The sequence below is a fragment of the Phocoena phocoena genome, chromosome 19 (assembly GCF_963924675.1).
Source record: "Phocoena phocoena chromosome 19, mPhoPho1.1, whole genome shotgun sequence".
Taxonomy (NCBI): Eukaryota; Metazoa; Chordata; class Mammalia; order Artiodactyla; family Phocoenidae; genus Phocoena; species Phocoena phocoena.
The window spans coordinates 20,627,121-20,648,097 of NC_089237.1; the positions used below are offsets into that span (position 1 = coordinate 20,627,121).

General features: G+C 57.2%; 1 protein-coding gene across 2 annotated transcripts; it reads right to left on the reverse strand.

The window, feature by feature from the left end:
- Nucleotides 1-1,718: 1,718 nt before the first annotated feature.
- On the reverse strand, nucleotides 1,719-11,709 carry THRA (thyroid hormone receptor alpha). 2 transcript variants are annotated; one of them, XM_065897257.1, is made up of 8 exons: nucleotides 11,521-11,709; nucleotides 8,651-8,718; nucleotides 8,001-8,101; nucleotides 5,936-6,083; nucleotides 5,119-5,324; nucleotides 3,964-4,110; nucleotides 3,108-3,366; nucleotides 1,719-2,517 (listed from the first exon to the last, which is right to left on the reverse strand). In XM_065897257.1, exons 1-8 carry the CDS (start codon nucleotides 11,571-11,573, stop codon nucleotides 2,267-2,269), a joined length of 1,233 nt encoding a protein of 410 aa, XP_065753329.1. In that variant the 5' UTR covers nucleotides 11,574-11,709; the 3' UTR covers nucleotides 1,719-2,266. The 2 variants fall into 2 exon arrangements, with proteins under 2 accessions (XP_065753329.1, XP_065753330.1); XM_065897258.1 differs by having other exon boundaries at nucleotides 2,267-2,517; nucleotides 8,651-8,712; nucleotides 11,521-11,573.
- Nucleotides 11,710-20,977: the final 9,268 nt, after the last annotated feature.

Sequence of the window (20,977 nt, forward strand, 5' to 3'; positions counted from 1 at the left end):
GCTCATATGATGGGAGGGGGAGGGGGGGATTCCCAAGTGCCTGTAAGAGGCCAGGCCTCTTGAAGGCCTTTTCTCCACCATGGGCATGGCTGAGAATGGGAACGGAGGGGTGGACGTGGGGATGGAGGGATAGAGAGACTGCAGACAGGTCAGGAATTCCACTGGGCCCCCAGGGGGTGGGAGGAAGGTACAAGAGGGCTTATCCATGGGACTGGAGTAATACAGGAATCAGTACCCCAGGAGCGAGAGAGGGTAGAGACGGACAAGGACAGCACGGGCAGCCCACGAGCCCAAGGGAGGCTGGGCAGGCACATGCACAGGTGATAGCAGATGCTCTTCTAGGCCCTCCAGCCCTGTCGGAACACCTGAACAGTGGGGGAAGGACATGCCCCGATGGGCATCATAGCATTGCCTTCCCGTGTGTGTGTGTGTGTGTGTGTGTGTGTGTGTGTGTGTGTGAAGGGGGCTGTGGCAGGCTGAGGGTCAGGGTGGGGTGGCAGGTTCCCCACTGCTTAAGACATTTTTGCCCCAATAGTGCAAAGCGCAGGAAGCCCTGGCACCCCTCCCCCCGCCCCCTGCCCCATTCCCCATGGCTTCCGGGGGCATCTGTGTCCACCCATCCATCCCTGCCGACATGCAGCCCTGAGCCCAGGGCCCTCTGGTCTGCTCCGTCCCTCCCCCACCCTCCCCTCCCCCCACCCTCAGAGGGCTACCTCCTCCCTCCCTCTCTCCCCTGCGGAGTGGGCCATAGCCAAAGGGAGGAGGAGGGCAGCTCACCCAAGTGCAGACCAACAGAGCACTCCTCACCAGGAGGGTGGGAGGTGGCTCAAGCCAAAGTCCCTGAATTAGAGAAAAGAAGAGGGGAAAGGGGTTCCAGGGGCACAGGGGCGGCTGGCCTAAAGAGCTTCAAAGAAAAAAGGAGGAGCACCAACCACCCCCTCCCCCGGGGCTTCGACTAAGTGCCATTTCTCTAAGCACCCCCATTCCGGTGCCTGCCTGCCCAGAGTCTGGGATAGTGCATCGAGTGGGAGTGGAAAGGAGGAGGGCAGGGGTTAGAGAGAGCCCAGCAGACAGATGGAAACAGGGGCCTAAGGGGGTGCAGGCTCTCAGAGAAGCTCACGCACACCCCCCCCACCCCCCAGGGCAGCAGCATCTGGATCGTAGCTAATACTGCAGGATGTGAGGAGGGCGGGACCTTGAGCCACAGTTTTTCCTGTGTGGGTGCCACGATGCGGAAGGAGCTGGTGGGGGACACAGGGAGAGGCCCCTGGGGCTGGGCACTTGAAAGGGGAGCTGTGCGGGCAGCAGGGCAGGCTGGTGAGGGGCCAGTTGGCATCCAGCGTGAGAGGTAGATGGAACTCAGCGGGCACGAGTGGCAGAGAGCAGAGGGAGTACTGGCGCGGGGGTGCCAAAGGGGCACAGAGGGAGGGGCAAGGCAAGGGGGGGTGGCCAGGACCCTGTTGTATTAACTCACAGCTCTGATCAGCAGCCCTACCCCTGGGGACCTGGTGCGGGGGGCAGTTCTCTCTGATTTGGGGGGAGGAGGGGCAGCTCTCAAAGTGCTTGGGGGTGGGGGGGGTCCTCCCCTCTGGCCAGCCTCAGTTAATAACTTAATATCATCTCTCTATCAATCGCTCGCTCTCTCTTTTTTCTCTTTTTTTTCTTCTGTCTAGTACTTCTTCATTTATCTTCTCTCCGTGCCTGGTTTCCAAAGTGCAGTTAGAATGACTGTAATTTTTAACCTCCAGGGGAGGGGCCAAGCCAAGCCTTTCTTTGCACCCAGGCATCTGGGGAAGCAGAGAGGCCCTTAGCCTGGAGAGGGAACCTAGGCCAAGAGACTGGGCGGGGGACTCTCTCTTGCATGTGTGTAGGGGGTGAGTTGAGGGCATCTTCCCCCATCCCTCCATCCCCTACGGTCAAGATGGCTTGTCCCCTCTTAGCTCTCCCTCCCTTCTCCTACCTTCTCGGAGGATGGGGTCCTGGGAACTGCAGGACACGGTCCCCCCTGCCCCCCGCCCCCCGCCCCCCGCCTCCCACACTGTCCTTTTCATAGCAAGTTCATTTGTTTGCCCTGCCCCAGGGCTGGAGGTTCTGAGGAGGGACTGGGCAATGCGGGGTGTGTGTGTGTGTGTGTGGGGAGCTGAATCTATCCGAGGACAAGAGGGAGGAGAGAAGAGGTGTGGGGGTCTCCCTCAGCCCCCAGCTCTGCCCCTTCTCCCCAGGCTCCTCCCCACCCGCTCCGCACACCCTCTGGCCGCCTGAGGCTTTAGACTTCCTGATCCTCAAAGACCTCGAGGAAGAGTGGGGGGAAGAGTTCGGTGGGGCACTCGACTTTCATGTGGAGGAAGCGGCTGGCGTGGCAGGCCCCGATCATGCGCAGGTCAGTCACCTTCATCAGCAGCTTGGGCCAGAAGTGCGGAATGTTGTGTTTGCGGTGGTTGACGTAGTGCTCGAACGCCAGCAGGTACGCCTCCTGACTCTTCTCGATCTTGTCCACGCACAGCAGGCCCGAGCGGTCTGCGGGGAAGGAGGGGCAGGCGGGTGAGCGGGCGGAGGGGGGGCAGAGGCGGAGAGGCTGGGGGAGAGGGAAGAAAAACACGTTCTGGGCAAGTGGAGGGGCAACCGCAGGGCAGAGGGAGGGGACCGGGGGGTGGAGGGGCAGGTAAAGAGGACAGAGGGCAAGAGGTAGGCCTGGAAAGAGAGGAGACCTGGAGACAGGGCAGGACTAGCGGACAGAGAGATGGGGTGGGGAGAGCAATACAGAGGGAGTTAGGGGCAAGAAAGGGGGACTGAGGACAGAGGAGGGATGGGGGAGAGAAGGTGAACAGAGTTGGGGATGGGGAACAAAGGGGTCTGGGGGAGACAGAGAGCAGGTGGGGGCAGAGAGAACGAATGAAGCCAGGATAGGAGTAGAGGAGGGACTGGGAGGTAAGAGATGGGCCTGGATATCAGAACGGAGTGGGGGTGGGTGAAAGAGCAGGGGACAGAGAGGTAGCTTTGTGGAGCAGAGAGACCACGGGGTTAAAGAAGGAGCGTGACAGGCCCAGGGCCCAGCCGAACTCTGGGCCCCTGGGAGCTCCCGAGCCCTCCCAGCCAGGCCTCGGTACCTGTTGACATTAGCAGCACAGCCTGTAGCAGAGCCACTTCCGTGTCATCCAAGTTAAAGGCAGACAGTGACTTGCCCAGTTCAAAGATGGCATCGGAGACGACACCCAGGCCGCCATTCTTGAGCTGCTCCCGCTTGACAGCCATCTCCCCGCTCAGTGTCAGGGTGTCGCTCTCGGGGTCATAGCGGACAGCCGCCCGCAGGGACATGATCTCCATGCAGCACCCCTTCAGGAGGATGATCTGGTCTTCGCAAGGCAGCTGCAGAACCACAGGGACACTCAGCAGGCCCCTCCCCGTAAGCATCCCCCGCGGGGGGCCCCCTGGGAGCCGCAAGGCCACCACGGGCCAGGAACGTGTGCTCTGAACAGCTCCCTTGCAATGAGCGATGGATCTGCCCTGTTTCATTAACTCTCCCAACTGTGCCTCTGAGTTAGGTCCCGTCAGTACCTCCATGCCCACCGCAGATGAGCAAAGGGAGGTATAGGGAGTTAGGCCACGTGGCCAAGGTCACAAGCCAGTAGGGCAGCCTGTTCCCAGAGTTAGTGCTCTTTAAAGTAAGGAGAACTTCCAGAGTCAGGATGGCTGCGTAGACTTCAGGGGAGACAGGAAGGGACGGGCTGGGGAGGCTGGGCCCGTGGAGCCTGCTGGTTCTTTAGGGATCAGCTCATCCTGTGCGTGTGTGTGTGTGTGCGCGCGCGTGTGTGCGTGCGTGTGTGTTGGGTGTGTTGACCTACAGGAATTGCTCCCCATCCAGAGAGCTTCAGATGAGCACGAGCTGGGACTGGGGGACCTGGGGAGCAGCCCGAGGTCTCCCTCCAGCGTGGCACCGTGTCTCTCCTCCCATCTGCCACTCACCTCAGAGAACATGGGCAGTTTTTTGGCAAAGTCCACCACGCGGGTGATGGCCGGGGTGATGATCTTGGTAAACTCGCTGAAGGCCTCAAGGTCCACCTTGTCTCCGTCCGGCATGGAGACGATGGGTGACTGGCCAATGTCATCCGGCTAGAGGGAGAGATGGGGGTCAGCTGGGGCTGCAGACCCCTTTCAACCTCTCACAGAGGCTCCCTGCCCACCAGGGGGAGCTCCAAGGCAGCTTGGGGAGGCGGGGCCACTAGCACCTGGGGACAGCTGTGTCCCAACCCAGGTCTAAGGCTTCTCCCATCTTGGGGCAGAGAATACACCAGCATCAGAGCTCCAAGTTGGCTAATAATCACAAGGATCATAATAGCAGCAGAGGTAATGTCATAACAATAGAAGCTAGATTTACTGAATATTTAACATGTAACTAGGCATTAAGCCGCGTGTTTTACACATACTATCTCATCTAATCCTCACCACGACTTATCACCATTAGTTGATGTTATACTTGTCATCATTTCACAGATGAGGAAACTGAGACAGACTGCAGCTAAGTAATAAGCCCAAGGTCATGTGGCTAGTAAGTGGTAGAACCAGGATTTGAACCCGGGCAGTCTGATCCCCGACAAGTTACGCACACACGTGCTTGGTAGCAGAGTCAGTGCTCCTAACAGCGTACTGTTCCACACGCGGACACACTCCACCAGGAGTTTTCTGCCCTCCCCACCATACACAACCAACTATCCATCTCCTCCCAAGCTGGCCATTTTCTTGGCACTCAGTTTTGCCGGGGCCTAAAACAATGCCCAGCAACCAAGAGGTACCCCAAGATACTGTTACATGACTGTGTCCTCACCCTTCCTCCCAGTCACTGTGGGCGGGAAAAAGAGGAGAGCTCACCTCCGTTCACTGGAAATTCGATGAGGAGGGCAAGGCCCTGCCCTCATGGAGCTCCCAGTCAGATGGAAAAGGCAGGACCCTGATAGCGGTGACACATACACAGGCGTGCGAATCAGCAGTGTCAAGTTGTGGAGACTATCAGCCTTGGGTCAGACTAGACTAAGGCGGCTTTCTAGAGGAGGCAAGACTCTGAGTTCACTCTCCTCTCCTGGCTACCTGGCTGCCGCTCCCCTGTGCTCCCTCTCTCCTTACCAGGAATTTCCGCCTCTGTTTCCAATGGCTGCCCTGGGCATTTGTGCTGCGATGGGCCTCCGTGGCAACGTGGATCAGGTCCCACTCTTCGGGAGTGGGCTCTGGTCGCTGCTGCAGTGATCGGATCATCTCCTCCTTCCGCCGCCGCTCCCGGTTCTGCTCAATCAGCTTGCGTTTGGCCACCCGCTTCGAATCATCTAGAACCACTGTCAACAACAGACAGATACGATGCCCTTTGCATGGCACACTCCGTAACCCACTCAGAAACTATGCTTCCCAGTAGGCCAAGAGAGGCTAAGTGACTTCCCAAACACCTAGCAGTCGGGTGGCACAACCTGGATCCTGAATGATCACTGAGACCACATCAACTCCAATCCGGGCTGACCCAGAGGAAGACCATGTTCTGATCTAAAGGGTTATGGTGACAGTGGTTACTAGAAGACTGTGCCATCCAATCCCTAGCTAATGAAAAATGCCCTCTCTCACCCAGAAGTGGGGTGCCTTCTCTAGTAGTCAGAGACACTGTGCTCTTGGGGGGGGTTACTCAGGACTTATTTCTACCCAACAACTCTAAGGCCCTGGAGTGGGGAAAGGCAGGCAGGCACTGGGGCCCATGTCCAGAGCCCAGAGAGGGATCCTGTTTCCTTTTCTTCAGGGATGAGGGCAGCAGGGACCAAGATTCTGAACATTCATTCTGCCACCAGCCTGACCCAGACTGTCCCTCTGCTCTGTGGGTACCTGGAAGGGAGCTGCCGTGTCTGAACGCACCCCCCCCCCCCACAGCTGCCTGGCCCGCTTCCCCCACCCATCCCCTTACAGTCCATGGCCATGCCCACAGCGATGCACTTCTTGAAGCGGCACAGCTGGCACTGATTGCGGGTGATCTTGTCAATGACACAACAGCTGTCATATTTGCACGAGTAGGTGGGGTGGAGGTTCTTCTGGATTGTGCGGCGAAAGAAGCCCTGGAGTTGGGGGAAGGCAGGGAGACTTAGCATGTTGTGATCACAACCCTCCCTTCCTGAATCAACCGTGCAGTTCTCTGGGGTTGGCGGTGGGGGCGGTGGGCTGGGGAACTAGTGAGGGAACCTGGCATCCTCCCGATGCAGCAAGCCCAGCATCACTGGGTTCTGCCAGGACTTAGAAATACACATCCTCAGCCCCCCAGCTGCCTAGGGGCCGGGGAACATGGGTAGTGGTGGTGGCAGAGTTAAGGATGGTGACCGCAGTTAGGAGATTTGAGCCTGGGATGGTGTGAGGTGCTTAGAGGCCTGAAGGAATAGCCGCTTTGGACACCAATTAATACCTGATTTTCCATCTTGTTAAACGACTCTAAAAACAACACTGGCCCCAAAACCATTCTCATACATGCTGCCTGTTGCCCATGCAGGTGGAATTCATGAAATGGGGGGCGGGGGGTCAAAAAGTTAAGAAAAGGCATTGGGTATGAACTCTACTAGCATGAAGAGAATATTTTCAATTTTATATACAGAGTTTAGTCTTTGCTTTAAAGGAAAAACCTCAAGACTCAAGATGGCAGTGATAATATGAAGAGCTAATGTCTGTTGCATACTTACTATGTGTCGGGCACTTATAAGCCTTTTCTTTCCTGTATCATCACATTTAACGCTCATGTCAACCCCGTGAGGTAGGAACTGTTATTATCTCCATTTTGCCAACTAAGAAACTGCAGCTTGGAGAGATTAAGCACTTTGCTCAAAGTCATACGTCTAAATGGGCAGCAGAGACTCAGAACTGGACCTGAGGTATAAGACACAAGGTCTGAGCTCTCAGATTTTGGGGTGCAATTAAAATCACCTTGGGTAGCCATCAAAAATACAGACTCTTGGGCCTCACGCTAGACCTGCAACATCAGGCTCTCTAGGAGTGAGAAGGCATCTCTGTCCTTTCGGGATGCCCCGCTGGGACTCAGATGTCCTTGAGGGTGAGGTTCCTTGTTCTATGTTACACTGCTGGCATTGCTTGCAGGAACACTGCTAGGGGACTCTATATCCCTGGTGGTCCTGGTCTGATTGACACCAGGAAAGAGAGGAACTTGAAGCCTTGACACATTCTTAAAGCTTTCTGTTTCTTGAAAGGTCTTACATTGTCAGGAAGTGATGATCCTGGGAAAACCATGTAGGCTGAAATGTCCAAAGTGAGATCTAATTAAGCCTCTCCAAGTCATAGACCCGCTCTGCCCAGGGAGACTCTGCCATCCTCTTCTCTGGCCTCCGCCACGCCCCCCAGCACTGGTTCTCACCCTTTCAGGTGCAGTGGAAGCAATCCAAGGCAGATTCCACCACAAAACATTCTGATTGAGTAGGGTTGGGATGAGGCCTTGGCATCTGCACTTAACAAGTACTGCAGGTGGTCCAGGAGCTACATTTTGAGAAACACTGATGCTGTTTAACTGACGTCAGTCTTTCTCTGGTAGGCTGTGAGCAACTTGAGGGAAGCACATATACTGCACATCTCACACTTAATACACTGAATGGATGGATGAAAGCAGACATTTATTGAGTGCTTCTTTTGACCTTGGCACTGTTTTAAGTACTCTATGTGCGTTATCTCATTTTATCCTTCTAGCAACTCTATGAAGCAGGTAGTATGTTTATCCCCATTTTATAGATGAAGAGACTGAGGCTCAGAGAGATCAGGCATCTTACCTATGAGTGGCAGAACAGGGATTATGAATGAACAAATGAATGAATGAATGAATAAGAGAAGAGGAATGAGGATATAACAGGTGGGCTTTAGCTTACATGTTTATAGAGCTGTCTGTTGTGCCAGGTGCTGAGGGACTTAAAGGGAATGTGATGGCAGGGGGGGAGGGTGGCGCTCAGGTGGTGGGGGAGGGGCAGGAGCTGGCTGGTCCATACCTTGCAGCCCTCACAAGTGATGCAGCGGTAGTGATAACCGGTTGCCTTGTCCCCACACACGACACACTGCTCGTCTTTGTCCAGGTAACTAGGGATATACCCTGGGAGGGAGGAAGGGAGGCAGGCAGGCAGGCATGGCTTGGGTCCCCAGCAGAGAGGCTCCTACACTTTCTCCATCCCCCAGCTTTTCCTTCCTGGCCCATCCCCTAGCCCAACCTCCCTGAAGGGTTCTCTGTCTCCAGGTATAATCCTGGAGACACATCAGAGGTCACCTTGTCCATCCCCTTCTCTAAGAATATGGAGAATCCAGTTCTTCTGACTGCCCCATTCAGGGCTTTTCTCTTGCTGCATGCCAGGGGCAGGGGATATGGGAGAAGGAGAAGCAAATGTCAGAGCAGCTCAACTTGGGGACCTCGGGCAAGGGAGTTATGGGGGAAGGGAAGAGGCCCTTCCTGACCTAATCCATCCTCAAAGGCTGGAGCGTGCCCCGCATCATCCCTCTCACCCCAGACAAGTCCATCCCACGCTCTCCAGGAGGCTCTCCCCGTGGGACACAGGAACTGCTGGTATAGGCCCAGGCCCTGGAATTGTCCCGGCCTGGTTCTGTCGGGTTGAGGGTGGGAAGGAAGGGCACACGCAACCAGGCTCACCTGACATGCTGGTTTTCAGGGAACATTGGCCGTTCTTTCTTTTTCGCTTTCCATCTGGTGACCTGGCACTGGATGGGGGCAAAGTGGGCCGAATCAGAGAGCAGTCCTTGGGCAGCCCCCCTTCTCATCCCATAGGCTGAAGTCATCCCCCACGCCTGACTCCCTCCTTCTTGTGTCCTCATCCTACCTCCCGTCCCCAGGTCAACTGACAAAACTGAGAAGGGTCCAGCTATCTGGAAGCTTTGGGGAGAGAGATAAAGGGCTTGGCTGGGGCACAAGCATGTTCTAGGGCCCCAACATACACACACACACACACACACACACACGAGCACGCCCATAATCTATAAGACAGCCTTCAGTACATGACACATATGCAGAAAGAATCTTCAGGACATGCTTAAAGCTATATAACCTTTAGAATACACACAAATGTGTGCAACATAAGACCAGCACACACGAATAACTACGCTGCCTTCAGTATAAACCCAGGCACGGTAAACAAGCAGCAGGCTCTACCATCTATATCTATGCAACTTTCAAGGCTTTCTCAAATGTGTTATATGACCTCTAGGATATGCCCACATGTTACACAACCCTCTAGACGGGCACCTAATAATACCATGCCCCTCCCCCCAGTGAACATGTGACTTGATTTCCAGGTCATGCACACACGCTAAATAACCACAGTGGGACTTCCCTGGTGGCGCAGTGGTTAGGAGTCTGCCTGCCAGCGCAGGGGACATGGATTCGAGCCCTGGTCCGGGAAGATCCCACATGCCGCGGAGCAACTAAGCCCGTGCACCACAACTACTGAGCCTGCGCTCTACGGCCCGCGAGCCACAACTACGGAAGCCCGCGTGTCTGCCACAGCTGCGGAGCCCACATGCCGCAACTACTGAGCCCGCGTGCTACAACTACTGAAGCCCGCGCACCTAGAGCCCGTGCTCTGCAACAAGAGAAGCCACCGCAATGAGAAGTCCACGCACAGCAACGAAGAGTAGCCCCCGCTCGCCACAACTAGAGAAAGCCCACGTGCAGCAAGGAAGACCCAACACAGCCAAAAATTAAAATAAAAGTAAATTAAATAACCACAGAGGACCACTAGAACCTAGACCCAAGAATATGAGAAAAGGATGGGACTCCCAGAGCCACCCAGTCCATGGCCTCCCTTTAACAGAGCAGCAAACCTAGGCCCCACTTGTGCCTGGTGACACTGTGGCTGGAGTCAGAGCCAGGACAAGGACGCTGGGCCCCTCCAAGTAAGGTATTAGCAACCCTCAGCCACTGCACACATATGTTGCCAGCCTCTCCACATACATGTTACATAACCTCGGCACACACAGGTTACATAAGCTTTCTACATGCATGCACGGATTGTATAACCTCCCACACCCACCCTGTGTGTGGCATGTTGCAGGGTCCTCCCCCCTCCCTCCACCCGCCTGGGGCCTGATGCGGCTCCCAACACACTGACACAGTGACCTTGGCCAGGGTCACAGCCACAGACAACTCTGTGTTCCACACGCCCTGGGGATTACCCCTGTCTGATGTCTACAACAGTTCGAGGGTCGGATCTCCCTCCTGCCTCTGGAGGGGTGGGTGTGGGGGGAACTCCCCGGCCACCTAGGCCCCAGTCGAGCTGGCAGTCTTCAGCAATTAACTAGACTCACAGCCTCTGGGTGCAGTCCCAGGGACAGCCACAAGGTGGCGCAGGGACATGGGGGAGGGGAGGCAGACAGGGGAGGGGCTGCAGTCCTGGGGGACCAGGAACTGGCATTCCCGCCTTTCTCAGAGTTAGCAGCAGACTTTCCCAGATCCACAGAAGTCTGGGCAGGGAGGTACAGAGGCTGTAAGTGAGAGCTACGCAATGACAGGCTAAATCTTTTTCAGAGCCCCCTGGGGTGGGGATTGGGTTGGGGGGATACCCCCATTGCCCTACCCCGCTGCCAGCCCCATCCACTTCCTCTACCCCTCCAGGGACCCAGTCTTGGGCCCCAGGGCTTTGCTGGGCCAGGCCTCCGGCCTCCTGGCTCAGGATCTGGTCTCCTAGGCAACGGCCACACTACTCCCCAGAGCACCCCCTCCCCCACCCTCTCCCTGGCCATAGGCACAGGCTGTACCCAGCTCCCAGGGCACCACGCCAACTGAGACTGAGCTCTGTGCCACTTGGAGCTGATGGGAGAGGCAGAGACCCTCTGGGCTCCTGAAGCACAATGCAGATAGTAGGTAACCCATCCCTAGTTGCGTGTGCAGGGCTGATGCCTCCTCCACGTGGGAGCAAAACCTTCATAGCTGGCATTCACTTTCACTTCCTGGGAGGAGCCCCATGGCAATGCCCGCCCTTGCCCATGAACAAGGAAGAGCTTGTGAGGCTCCCAATAGGTTCCAAATATAAGCGTGAGCTGTGACCACCAGCTACTGGTGCATGTGCCCTGAAATGTCATGTCACATGCACCATGGCTTCTGGACAACACGCTGGTGGTCAGAAGTGAACAACCTGGTAGGGAGAGGAGGGGAATGGCAAGGCTTGGATTCCACATGCTCAGGTGAGGGTGGCTGAGGGGACACTGGGGGGCATTTGAGACTCCCAGCACTGTCAAGGGAGGGGCCACGTGCCTGCTGCCTGTAATTACTCTGCTCTGCATCACCTCCCCCTTTCAAAATGGGCATCTTTCCATTGAGGTGCCTAATTCCCTGCCGCATGGGAACATGACCTCATCTCCTGGGCAAAGGTAGGCAGCAGGCTTGTTGGCCTCATGCCCATCCCCCCAGAGGTGCTTAAAAGGCCCAAGCTCCACTCTCTCGGGCCCAGCCAGGTGACCCTTCCTGTTGCCTAGGAGTTGGCACGACCTAGTTGCCAGACCCATTACCTGTTCTCCTCTGGGTCTGACCCACACTCCACCTTGCTTGGCTTCTGTTCCATTCACTTTAATTCCATCCAGGATGCCCTCCAGCACGCCAAGAGACTGGGGTGGGCACACTGGCCCCCCCGGCACGCCCACAGGCCGCCCACCCCCCGCCACCCAGGCCCTAGGGCCCAGCACCCATGGTGCCCGCCTCAGCACTTGGCCTTTCACACCATGCCCTGCGCCCCAAGGGGGGCGGGCGGTGAGAGGGGCCAGGGAGTGGCAGATAGTGGGGTTGTGGGGGAAGCCGGGTCTGTGGGGGGGTCCTGGGCTGGGGGAGTAGCTTCGGAATCTTGTCCTGTCCGGAGGTCCCTGCAGAGAGAGGAAAGAGGCAGGGATGAGGTGGCGCCATGGTGGGGCTAGGTGAATAGGATTCCTTTGGTGCCAACATTTGGGGGCTCGTAACGAGATGGTGGTAGTCATGGAGGGCAGGCACCAGGACAACGCTTCAGATTAACAGACAGCAGGCAAGACTGGAGATCCACATCCTGCTCCCCAGACATGGAAAGGGATGGAGGGAAAGAATGAGGTCACCCATGTACCTCGTCTCAGTCCTCACATTCAGTCAAGTGTCTGGCCCTTAATATGTGTCTGTTAAACATCAGCTATTGTTACCACCCCCCAGTTTCCCTAAAACTCATCAGTATTACAGGGCAAGAGGCCACCAGAGATGAGCTGCTTCAGCCCAGGCATGGGGGGTACTGGTGAAGGAAGTGTGGTTTGTGGGGGCTGCATGCAGGGATCCTGAATGCCCACATGGGTGCCTTCACGGAGAGGGACACTGCAAATAGTAGGGAGACGACCTCCCCGGCTGCTGGCTCAGTTACGACTCCCCAATCCCGGCCCCCCAAGGAGCTTCCCATACAAGGTCCCGAATCACACTTCCCAGTCTGAGGACCAGACTTCCCAGTTGGTTTAGCTGAGCTGCCACCCACCAGGATGGCAAGAGGAGGGGAAAGGAAACTAACCCGCGTTAATGGAATAGAGAATATAGGCCCTCTGGTATCAGAGCTGCACAGGTGAGGAAATAAAGCCTCAGAAAGCCCGACCGTTCACTCGAGTTGGCACAGCTAGTGAGCAGCCTGCCTCCAATGCTTGTCTTGTCCTGCTACCTGGGGTCCAGGGCAGTGCCAACCTGGGCCAACCATTCCCCCCATGCTGCTCCGCTGACCCCAGCCTGCAGACCCGAGGCTCCGTGTCTGCACACAAAAGGCAGGTGTGGGCACGTGAGAGGGGACAAAAGGTGGGGCTCTCCGCACACAGCCTCCATCGAGTGGCTGCTGCACCAGAGTTGTTGCCCCTGGGCCCCCCTGGCCCCACCCCTAGGAACTGATAAGGAGCCAGGGTGGGAGGGGAAAGGAGAGATAAGTCAGGCCATTGGGCAGGGTAGGACCCGGCTGGACCATGGGACAGGGCCTCTGCACTCAGACAAGTCCCCATCCTGGGGAGCAGGGCAGCAGTACAGAAGGGTGGCCTACTCTGCTTTCGATGCCCCTGCAGACCAGAGCTGGGCACTGGGGGCTGGACAGGAGACATGGGATGGAGGGGTGCGAGCAGGGAGCCTTAGCCCAGGGAGCCGTCAAGAAAGTAGGTCAAGTTTTTCTTGGCTTGCGGAGAAATTCCTGTTATAAATTTATAATGGCGTAGCCAGCCCTAAGGGGTGGAGATGGGGGGAGAAGGAGTGGGTGGGGATGCCCAGAGCCTGGGCATAGGGGCCTGCTGCTCTCATCCAGAGCAGTGAGGAGCTGGGGGCCGAGGCAGGCGTGGGCCTTGGGCTGGACAATAGAGGGCTATTTTCTGTCGCCTCTGTTTCCACTTCTATCTGTGCCCAGTGAAGCTTCCTTTGGTCTGTCTGTCTGCATCTGAATGTCTCTCTCTCTCTCTCTCTCTCTGGGTCTGGGTGTCTCCCTGTCTCCCCCTCCCCCCAAGACTGTGCCTCGGTGCTTGGCACACCCTGGCTGCGGTGCTGCCCCCGCCCGTCTCCTGCCCACCTGGCATACTGCCACCACTTGTTTACAGAAGCTGGAAAAATCCACTCGCCAGCCTGAGGCCCGAGTGCCCCCGGGGAGGGGAGGAGGCAGGCACAGGAGTGGGCATGCTGAGAGAGGGGCAGCCCTGCGAGCAGGCCCTGGAGGCAGGTGAAGGGAACCGGGGTGTGTGGGAATGGGTATCAGCGGCTACGGGCCAGACCAGGCAGGGAGCACTAGTGGCAGTGCATGGCATGGGCAGCTCCTGCCCCAGGCCACAGCTCTGGAAGACCCCTCGCCCTGACTTCTGCTACCGCCAGTTGCTACAGGGCACACCTGGGGCAGTGCCAACCTAAGCCACCATGTTTATTTTCCCTTCCCCCGACCCAGCCTGGCCTTAACTCCAAATGTGGCTGGGCACTGCCAAGGGCTTGCACGTGCCTGCTACAGGGGGTGGAGGGAGGAGGCCCCCACTCTGCCTCACCTCTATGCTGAGCCGAACGGTGCCTGATGCCACCCAGGCTCCACTGAGCCCCTGGTAGTGGGCAGGGAAGCAAGGTCCTGCCCTCACTGCTTAGGGCACCCTTGCCTGGCACCTAGCAGGAGGCTGGAACCCCTGGGGAGTCCTTGTCATCTCTCTGGGGACATACCTGGGCCTCTGAGGCGACAGGGCAGGCAGAGGGCCCAGCATGCGGGGAGGCACATAGCACATGAGCCTGTGTTAGCTGTGGGCAGAAAAAAGTCAGTGGGGCAGGGGGGCGGGGCAGAGATACCCATGCTGAAGGGCAGCCTCTCTCCCCTCCTCCTGGAGTCCTCCTCAATTCCCCCAGTGCCAGCCTGGCACATCCCCTGCAGAGGAAGAGGATCAGCATCCCCCCAAGAGGCAGAGGGCTGGAGCTATGGGGCTCTGAGACTAGGCCGGACAGCCGGCAGGCAAGGCCCACCTGTTGGCTGGCCTGGCCACCCACTCCCTCTTTGTCAGATAAGAGATGCCTGGTGGCAGTGTGGGCAAGGTGCCTGCGGACGGGGAAGCATTTCATTAAGCTTAAGTGCTTCTGCAATGGGGGGACTGAGACAAGAGGCCAATGCGGCATCCATGGGCACCATGCCATGTTCCTGCTGCTGGACTGTCCCACTCTGCAGTCCTGTGGACCCAAGGGACTCCCCGGAAGGACTCCTAGGGCTGCCAGAGGGGACTCTCTGCCCCAGAATCCAGCCCCCAATTCTGTACCCACCACTCTCCTGAGTGTCTGCTCTTGGCTTTGGCCCCACCTGTCAGGGCCCATGAACTTTGTCCTTAATGCTCTACGGAAAGCCCAGCCCTCCTCCTTGCCAACCACAGAGGGAAAGACTCACATAGAGAGAGGGGGGCTGAGAAAATGGGAGAAAGAGAAGAAGCAGAGGGGTGAAAGGGACGATGGGGGAAGAGGGGGAGAAGGATGAGGAGAGGCAAGAACAAAGAGATGGGCAGGGGTGGGGGCAGAGGCAGGGATGACAATGAAGCCAAGGGAGAGGAAGAAAGGCAGCAAGGAGATGGGAGTGGAGAGAGGAGGGTGAGGGAGAAAAGAGGACAGAGAAGGGAAGGGGAGACAAAGGCAGAAAGGTAACAAAGAAAGATGGGTGGGGGGTGCTTCATGCCCCGCCTAAGTCCCACCTCATGGAGGCTGGGGGGAGGGGAGAAGAGAAATGGTTTCCACGGTGACAGCTGGTTCTTGGTGGCCTGGCATGTGGGCTATTAATAGTGCTGTGGGGAGATTCACACCTCCCTCTCCCCTTCCCCTTTGCCTGCTGCTAGGGTGGGGGGAGGTACTTCTCCCCCACTCCCAATTATCTGGCACTGACGCCCTGACTCCACACCATGGGGGCCAAGAAGGGTGGCCAGGTGGCCACTGTAGCCCAAACACACACACACACACACACACACACACACACACACACACACGGGCATGCACAGGCAAACACAGGCATCTGTGTGCAGACACTGCCGCCTGTGCCAGCGTGGGCTCCCATGGACAGCCACAAACACAACAGCCCCGGGAGTCTGGAGATGGTGGAGGCTGTGGCAGCAACACAGGCACGCAGGTTGAGGAGTAGATGCCTCTCAGGGCTGGGACCTCTTCCTCCTCTCCCAGATCCCCCCCCCCCCCCCCCGTTCTATTCTCAGGTATGGACTGAAGGGGACTGCCCCACCCACCCCGCTGTTATCCTAGTGCCAGCAGAGAGAGGAGGCGTGAAGGCGGGAAGGGAGGTACTATTTGGCAGGTGTGACATGGCAGTGGAGTACACAGACAGAGGCACCAGCTTGGCAAGCGCGGCGGGCGGGGGGGGCGGGGGTGGGCAGGGGCTGAGGCAGCACTCTTTGGTGGGCTCTCGCTGGGCCCCCATGAGATGGCATTCTGGAGCTTAAGGGCAGTGACCCTTAAGTCTGATCTCCTAGCCACTGTGGGGCCTTGGAGGCTAGAGAATGGGAGATGGGGTTGGGGGATATAATATAAGGGGGAGATAGGTTACTTAAACAGAAGGATCCTCTCCTCCAAAAGAATATAACAGGAAATTCCCCCTGCAGGTCACAGACAGAAAGACATAAACAGTAGCCTTGACTTGGGCCAGATGTCCAGTATTAACATCAAAGACTGTGCTTCCCGCCCAGCCCCACCATAACCTCACCCACCTGCTGCTCTCCTCCCACCCCAGGCCAGCTCCAGTCAGGCATTAAGGTGGGCGCCCAAGTCTAGGGCTCACCTCCATCCCCCCCACGCCTACTGACGATGGTTGTGCCCACATCCATGCTCAAGAGCTCAGCCCCTTCCCTGTCAACCCACAGAACTTCGTGCCCCCTGCCCCAGTTCCCCCCAGAAATGGAGGGGGAGATCCAAAGAGCCAAGAAGGCAGAGTTAGGAGCACCCACAAGCTGGGCATACTCTCCCTGCCCTCCCCCCAGCAGCCATCGGGTAATCGGAGCTGGGAGGTGGGGCAGCTGAAGGCCGGAGGCATGAATGTCACAGGGCCAAGGCGCTCAGTGCAGATGGCATCAGGGGCACAGGGCTTGGGGTCCTCCCTTCCCCACTCCCCTCTTCCAAGGAGGAGGCTGCAGAGAGGAGTCTGCAAGCCCTGGGGAGCACACCCAGGAGGGAAGGGAATGGTGGACGGGAAAAGAAAAGCAGGGATGTTCTCCCAGGCACCCCAGAGAGGCGGGAGATAGCCCCCACCCAAGCAGAACTGGCCGAGGAGGGGAGGCGGGAGAGAGGGACGAAGAGAGAAGCGGGGAGAGAGAAGCCAGGAGAGGGAGGGAGGGAATGGGGAGAGAGAGAGATTGAAAATTGTGTGTGTGTGTGTGTGTGTGTGTGAGAGAGAGAGAGAGAGAGAGAGAGAGAGAGAGAGAGAGAGAGAGGGAGGGAGGGAGGGAGGAGGGAGGAGGGAGGGAGAGAGGGAGAGAGGGAGAAGGGAGGGAGGGAGAAGGGAGAGAGGGAGAGAGGGAGAGAGGGAGAGAGGGAGAGAGGGAGTGAGGGAGAGAGGGAGAGAGGGAGAGAGGCAGAGAGGGAGAGAGGGAGAGAGGGAGAAGGGAGGGAGGGGAGCGCATACGAGGGAGGGAGAGCAGGCGAGAGCGAGCAAGTAAATGCAGCTGAGTCTCCCGCACACACACGGACACGTGCAGACACACACACTCACCCCGCATGCGCAGAGCCTCGGGCTCTGGGTACCCCATTCCAGCAGATATTCAGAGCCCTCCCCAGCCCACACATGCCCAAAACACGCATACATGGATTGCACGCACAACACACCCACTCACTGATGTGTACAAAGACGCTGATAGCCACCAAAGCCTCAGGTCCCGTTCCCCTTCCCTCGCCCACGCCCCACGCGCCTGGGTAAAAGAGAAAATGAAACAGGCAGCTAAGGCTCTAGGAGCCAAGAGCTCATCTCTTCCTTACAAGAGTAAGAGAGGAGGAAGAGGGCTGGGAGCTGGGGCCAATCACGTTGCTCTGCTACTGCTGGAGGTGTGGCTGTGCCTTTGGCCCTAACCTTTAACCCCAGTCCCCAGCGCTGGGTGCCCACCTCCAACGCAGGGGACCAAGGATAGCATTTTCTGGGCACCAATAAGTTCCATCTTGCTCCCCTTGTCTACCCGGAGAACTTCTGACCCCTCCCTCTGGACCACCTCACACAATGGCATGCAAGCAGGAGGTCCCCTTTGGTGCCCCAGCCCTGGCCTGCCAGGAAGGCAGGCGACACCATATGCTCCCCTCCCTCCAGCAGCCCCAGATGCCTCTGTGAGAGACGGAGAACTGTCTCTGGTTCCAAGCAGCGTGTGTATCCGCACCCTGGAGCGTTCCAGGCCTTGGGAAGAGAGGAGAATCCACAGGCGTTGTTTGCCGTGCCAGTGCCAGGATGCAATACCGACTGACCACAGGTGTCACCCCACGTTATGTTATTTACCCTCACTCTGCGTGAGGTGGGCATCATTGTCTCCAGATTATGAAAACCTAGGCCCAGCGTCAGAAACTGGCAAATGGTGAAAACCCAGCCTCCAACTCTCAGCCTGCGCTCTTCCCGCCATGGTCACGCTCGCCTCCCTCCCCAAGAGGCACAAAAGTCCCCCAAGCACCTTTAGAGCCATGAGAACCAGGGTTGAGATGAGCTCCCTACTCCAGAGGCTCCCCAGTGGCCCACCACAAGGCATATCCCCACCACTGTCCTGGGGGAGCTGCGTAAAAGGGATTTGGGGGGAGAGAGGAGTCTTATCACCAGACGCAGAGGAAAGGTGGCAACCCAGGACAGACCCTGGATCTCGAGGTGCCACGCCAACACCCTCCTTATTCACTGCCACCGTCCTCCACACTAATGCCCCCTCCATCCAGGGCTGGGGAGTCTGTCAGCCCGGGCTGGGTCCTGGTTGATTGATCAATGGCAGGCAGCTGAGATGCTGGGTCCCCAGGAGAGAGGAAGGGTGCCGTACTCTCTACTCATAAGAAAGGAGCGGGGGTATGGAGAGAGCCTGCTTTCCTTGTGTTTTCTCTCCCCGTTCCCAGTGCTCAGACTTGTCCTAACCAGAGATGCAGTGATGCCCACACATTCATGCATTTGCCCCTAACTGGAGAGGTGTGTCCAGGCTGAGATGTCAAGAGCTCCTTTTAAGAAGCAGCTAAAAGGTGATTAGAGGAGGGCAAGGCAGAGGGGCTCCAGGCTGCACAAACTCATGCGGGAGGGAGAGGGGACGTGGAGGCGGAGGAGGCTGGTGATTAGGGACCCACTATCCCTACCACGCCCCATCCCCATCCCATTCCTGTGATGTCTAGGAGATCCAATTCTCCACTGAGCTTCTCCAAGAAGTGACCTACAGACTTCCTTGTTGTAACAGCTAACACATACAGCGCTGGTTATGCGCCAGGCGCTTGTTAAAGCATTTTATGTATTCTGACTCCTCTAATCCTCAAAAAGCTGAATGAGGTAGGTATTATGATCCTCAATTCACAGACAAGGCAAGTGAGAGGTTAAATCGCTTGCCCAGGAGTATACAATGCACAAGTGGCAGGGCTGGGATTCAAACCCAGGCAATCTAGTTCCAATATATATATGTATATATATATATATATATATCCCTGCTTTTAACCATTACAGCATATCACCTGCTAGAGGAACAATATCTTGTTCTTTCATCCAGCTATGTGTTCCCTGTGACCCAGCCTCAGTTTCCCTTTCAGTAGCAGCCATGGATTCTCTATGGTAGAATCCCTACCAGTGCCTCCTCATCCATGGTCTGGGCCACAGCTAGAGGGGAGCATGGCCAGAAATGGTAGATGTCCCCTGCTCAAACTCCCTCTCTGGAAGACTTGCCACTCTGGGCTGGAGGGCCAGCGCATGGGAGAGGGCCTCACGAAGTCTGGGCAGCTGTACCCTCAGAACCAGGCTCTGAGGCTGGGCAAAGCAGACACAGCTGTTGGGCATCTCTGAGGTAGGTCTCAGCTGCCAGGGGTGTGGAGAAAGGCCACTGTGAGTCCTGCCAAAGACCCAGCTCAGCCGGGTCCTGCCAACTCCTGCCACTGCCCCTGGGGGCAATTATTTTCCAGCAGGTCAGTGTGGAGGGAGCCCCCTCACCGGCCTATTTGGGAGCTAGCTAGCCATGGCCTGCACACCCAGGCCTTCCACCCAGCTGGTGTCCCCTGGCTGAGCCTGCCAGCCTGAGAGATCAGCATGGGCAGTGGCCGACCCCCTTTCCTTCTCCCCCCCACTCCCAGCCCCCCAAACTCGCTGGCCGCAGCTGCAGTACTGAGGAAGCGCAGGATGTCCTGAGCAGCCAGCTGAGCCCCCTGCCCCCCACCCCAACCTCCCGCTGACCCCAGAGGCAGGGCAGGCGGGCCGAGGGGCGGGGTTTGAGTATGAACAACTGGAGAAGAATGAAGAACCTCACCACCAGTTCCCAGCTCTGAGCAAGGAGGCTGAGGCAGAAACGGAGATCAGAACAGGGGTCGACGGGGTCAGGGACAGGTGAGAGTTACAGACTAGCAGAGAAGCGAGGAGGGAGGAGACACAGCGGAGACAGAGCGTTGGAGCGAAATTCCAAGTCAAAAATACACATCACTCACCCAGACACTCACCAACATACTGCCTCCTACGGCAGGCTTCCAAGTTTAGACAGGAGGGCAGAGGTGGGTAAAGGGGCCAGACTCACGGTGGGAGGCAGGAACTCAGCTGGGGGCCCACGAGCATCCCCAGGAATGGCTCAAACAACCCCAGCAGGGGCGGCTAGGTTCCTTATTTGCTTTTGGGGTGGGGATAGAGGCTGCTTCCTAGGAGCCAGGCTTCCCCAAGACCCCCCTCCCCCCAGCAGCCAGGATCACCTCAGCCCCTGAAGTCACTGAGCACTGCTTCAGGTCCATGACTCGGCCCTCTAGAACTCCCCTACCCCCTACTCTCTTTGCTCTAATATCTCTGTCCCTCAAAAAAAAAAGAACTTCAAAAAAGAAGACAGGAGGAAGCTTGAGGGGAAAAGTCTATGACTGTATGTCCATCTAGGGGTGTGCCTGACTGCACAGCTACACCGTGCGCATCCAGAGTTGTAGACCTGTGACTGTGTGGGCCTGAGCCTTGTAAGTGCCTTCTGCACCTGAGGCCCTGGGACTGTGTGCAAATGAGTGTACCTGTGTCCGGAGTTCCCACAGTCAATCAATTAACGAGTATTTACAGAGCACTTCCTATGCTAGGCTCTGGGTGGGATCCAGAGCAATTCCAGAGATTCTCCCAGGTCTCAAGGAGCTCACCATCTGGGGGAGGGCGGGGGGGATGACAAGCGAAAGAGGCGGAAAATGTTATCGCGAATGCATGCCTTACACCATTATGGGAGCAGGGGTTTTGTGGTATACAGAACCTCAGAGAGCCACAGTAAGAGTCCAGGAAAATACTTGTTGCTAAGTTGTGTATCCGTGTGTTGATGTGTAAATGCATTTGCGTTTGAC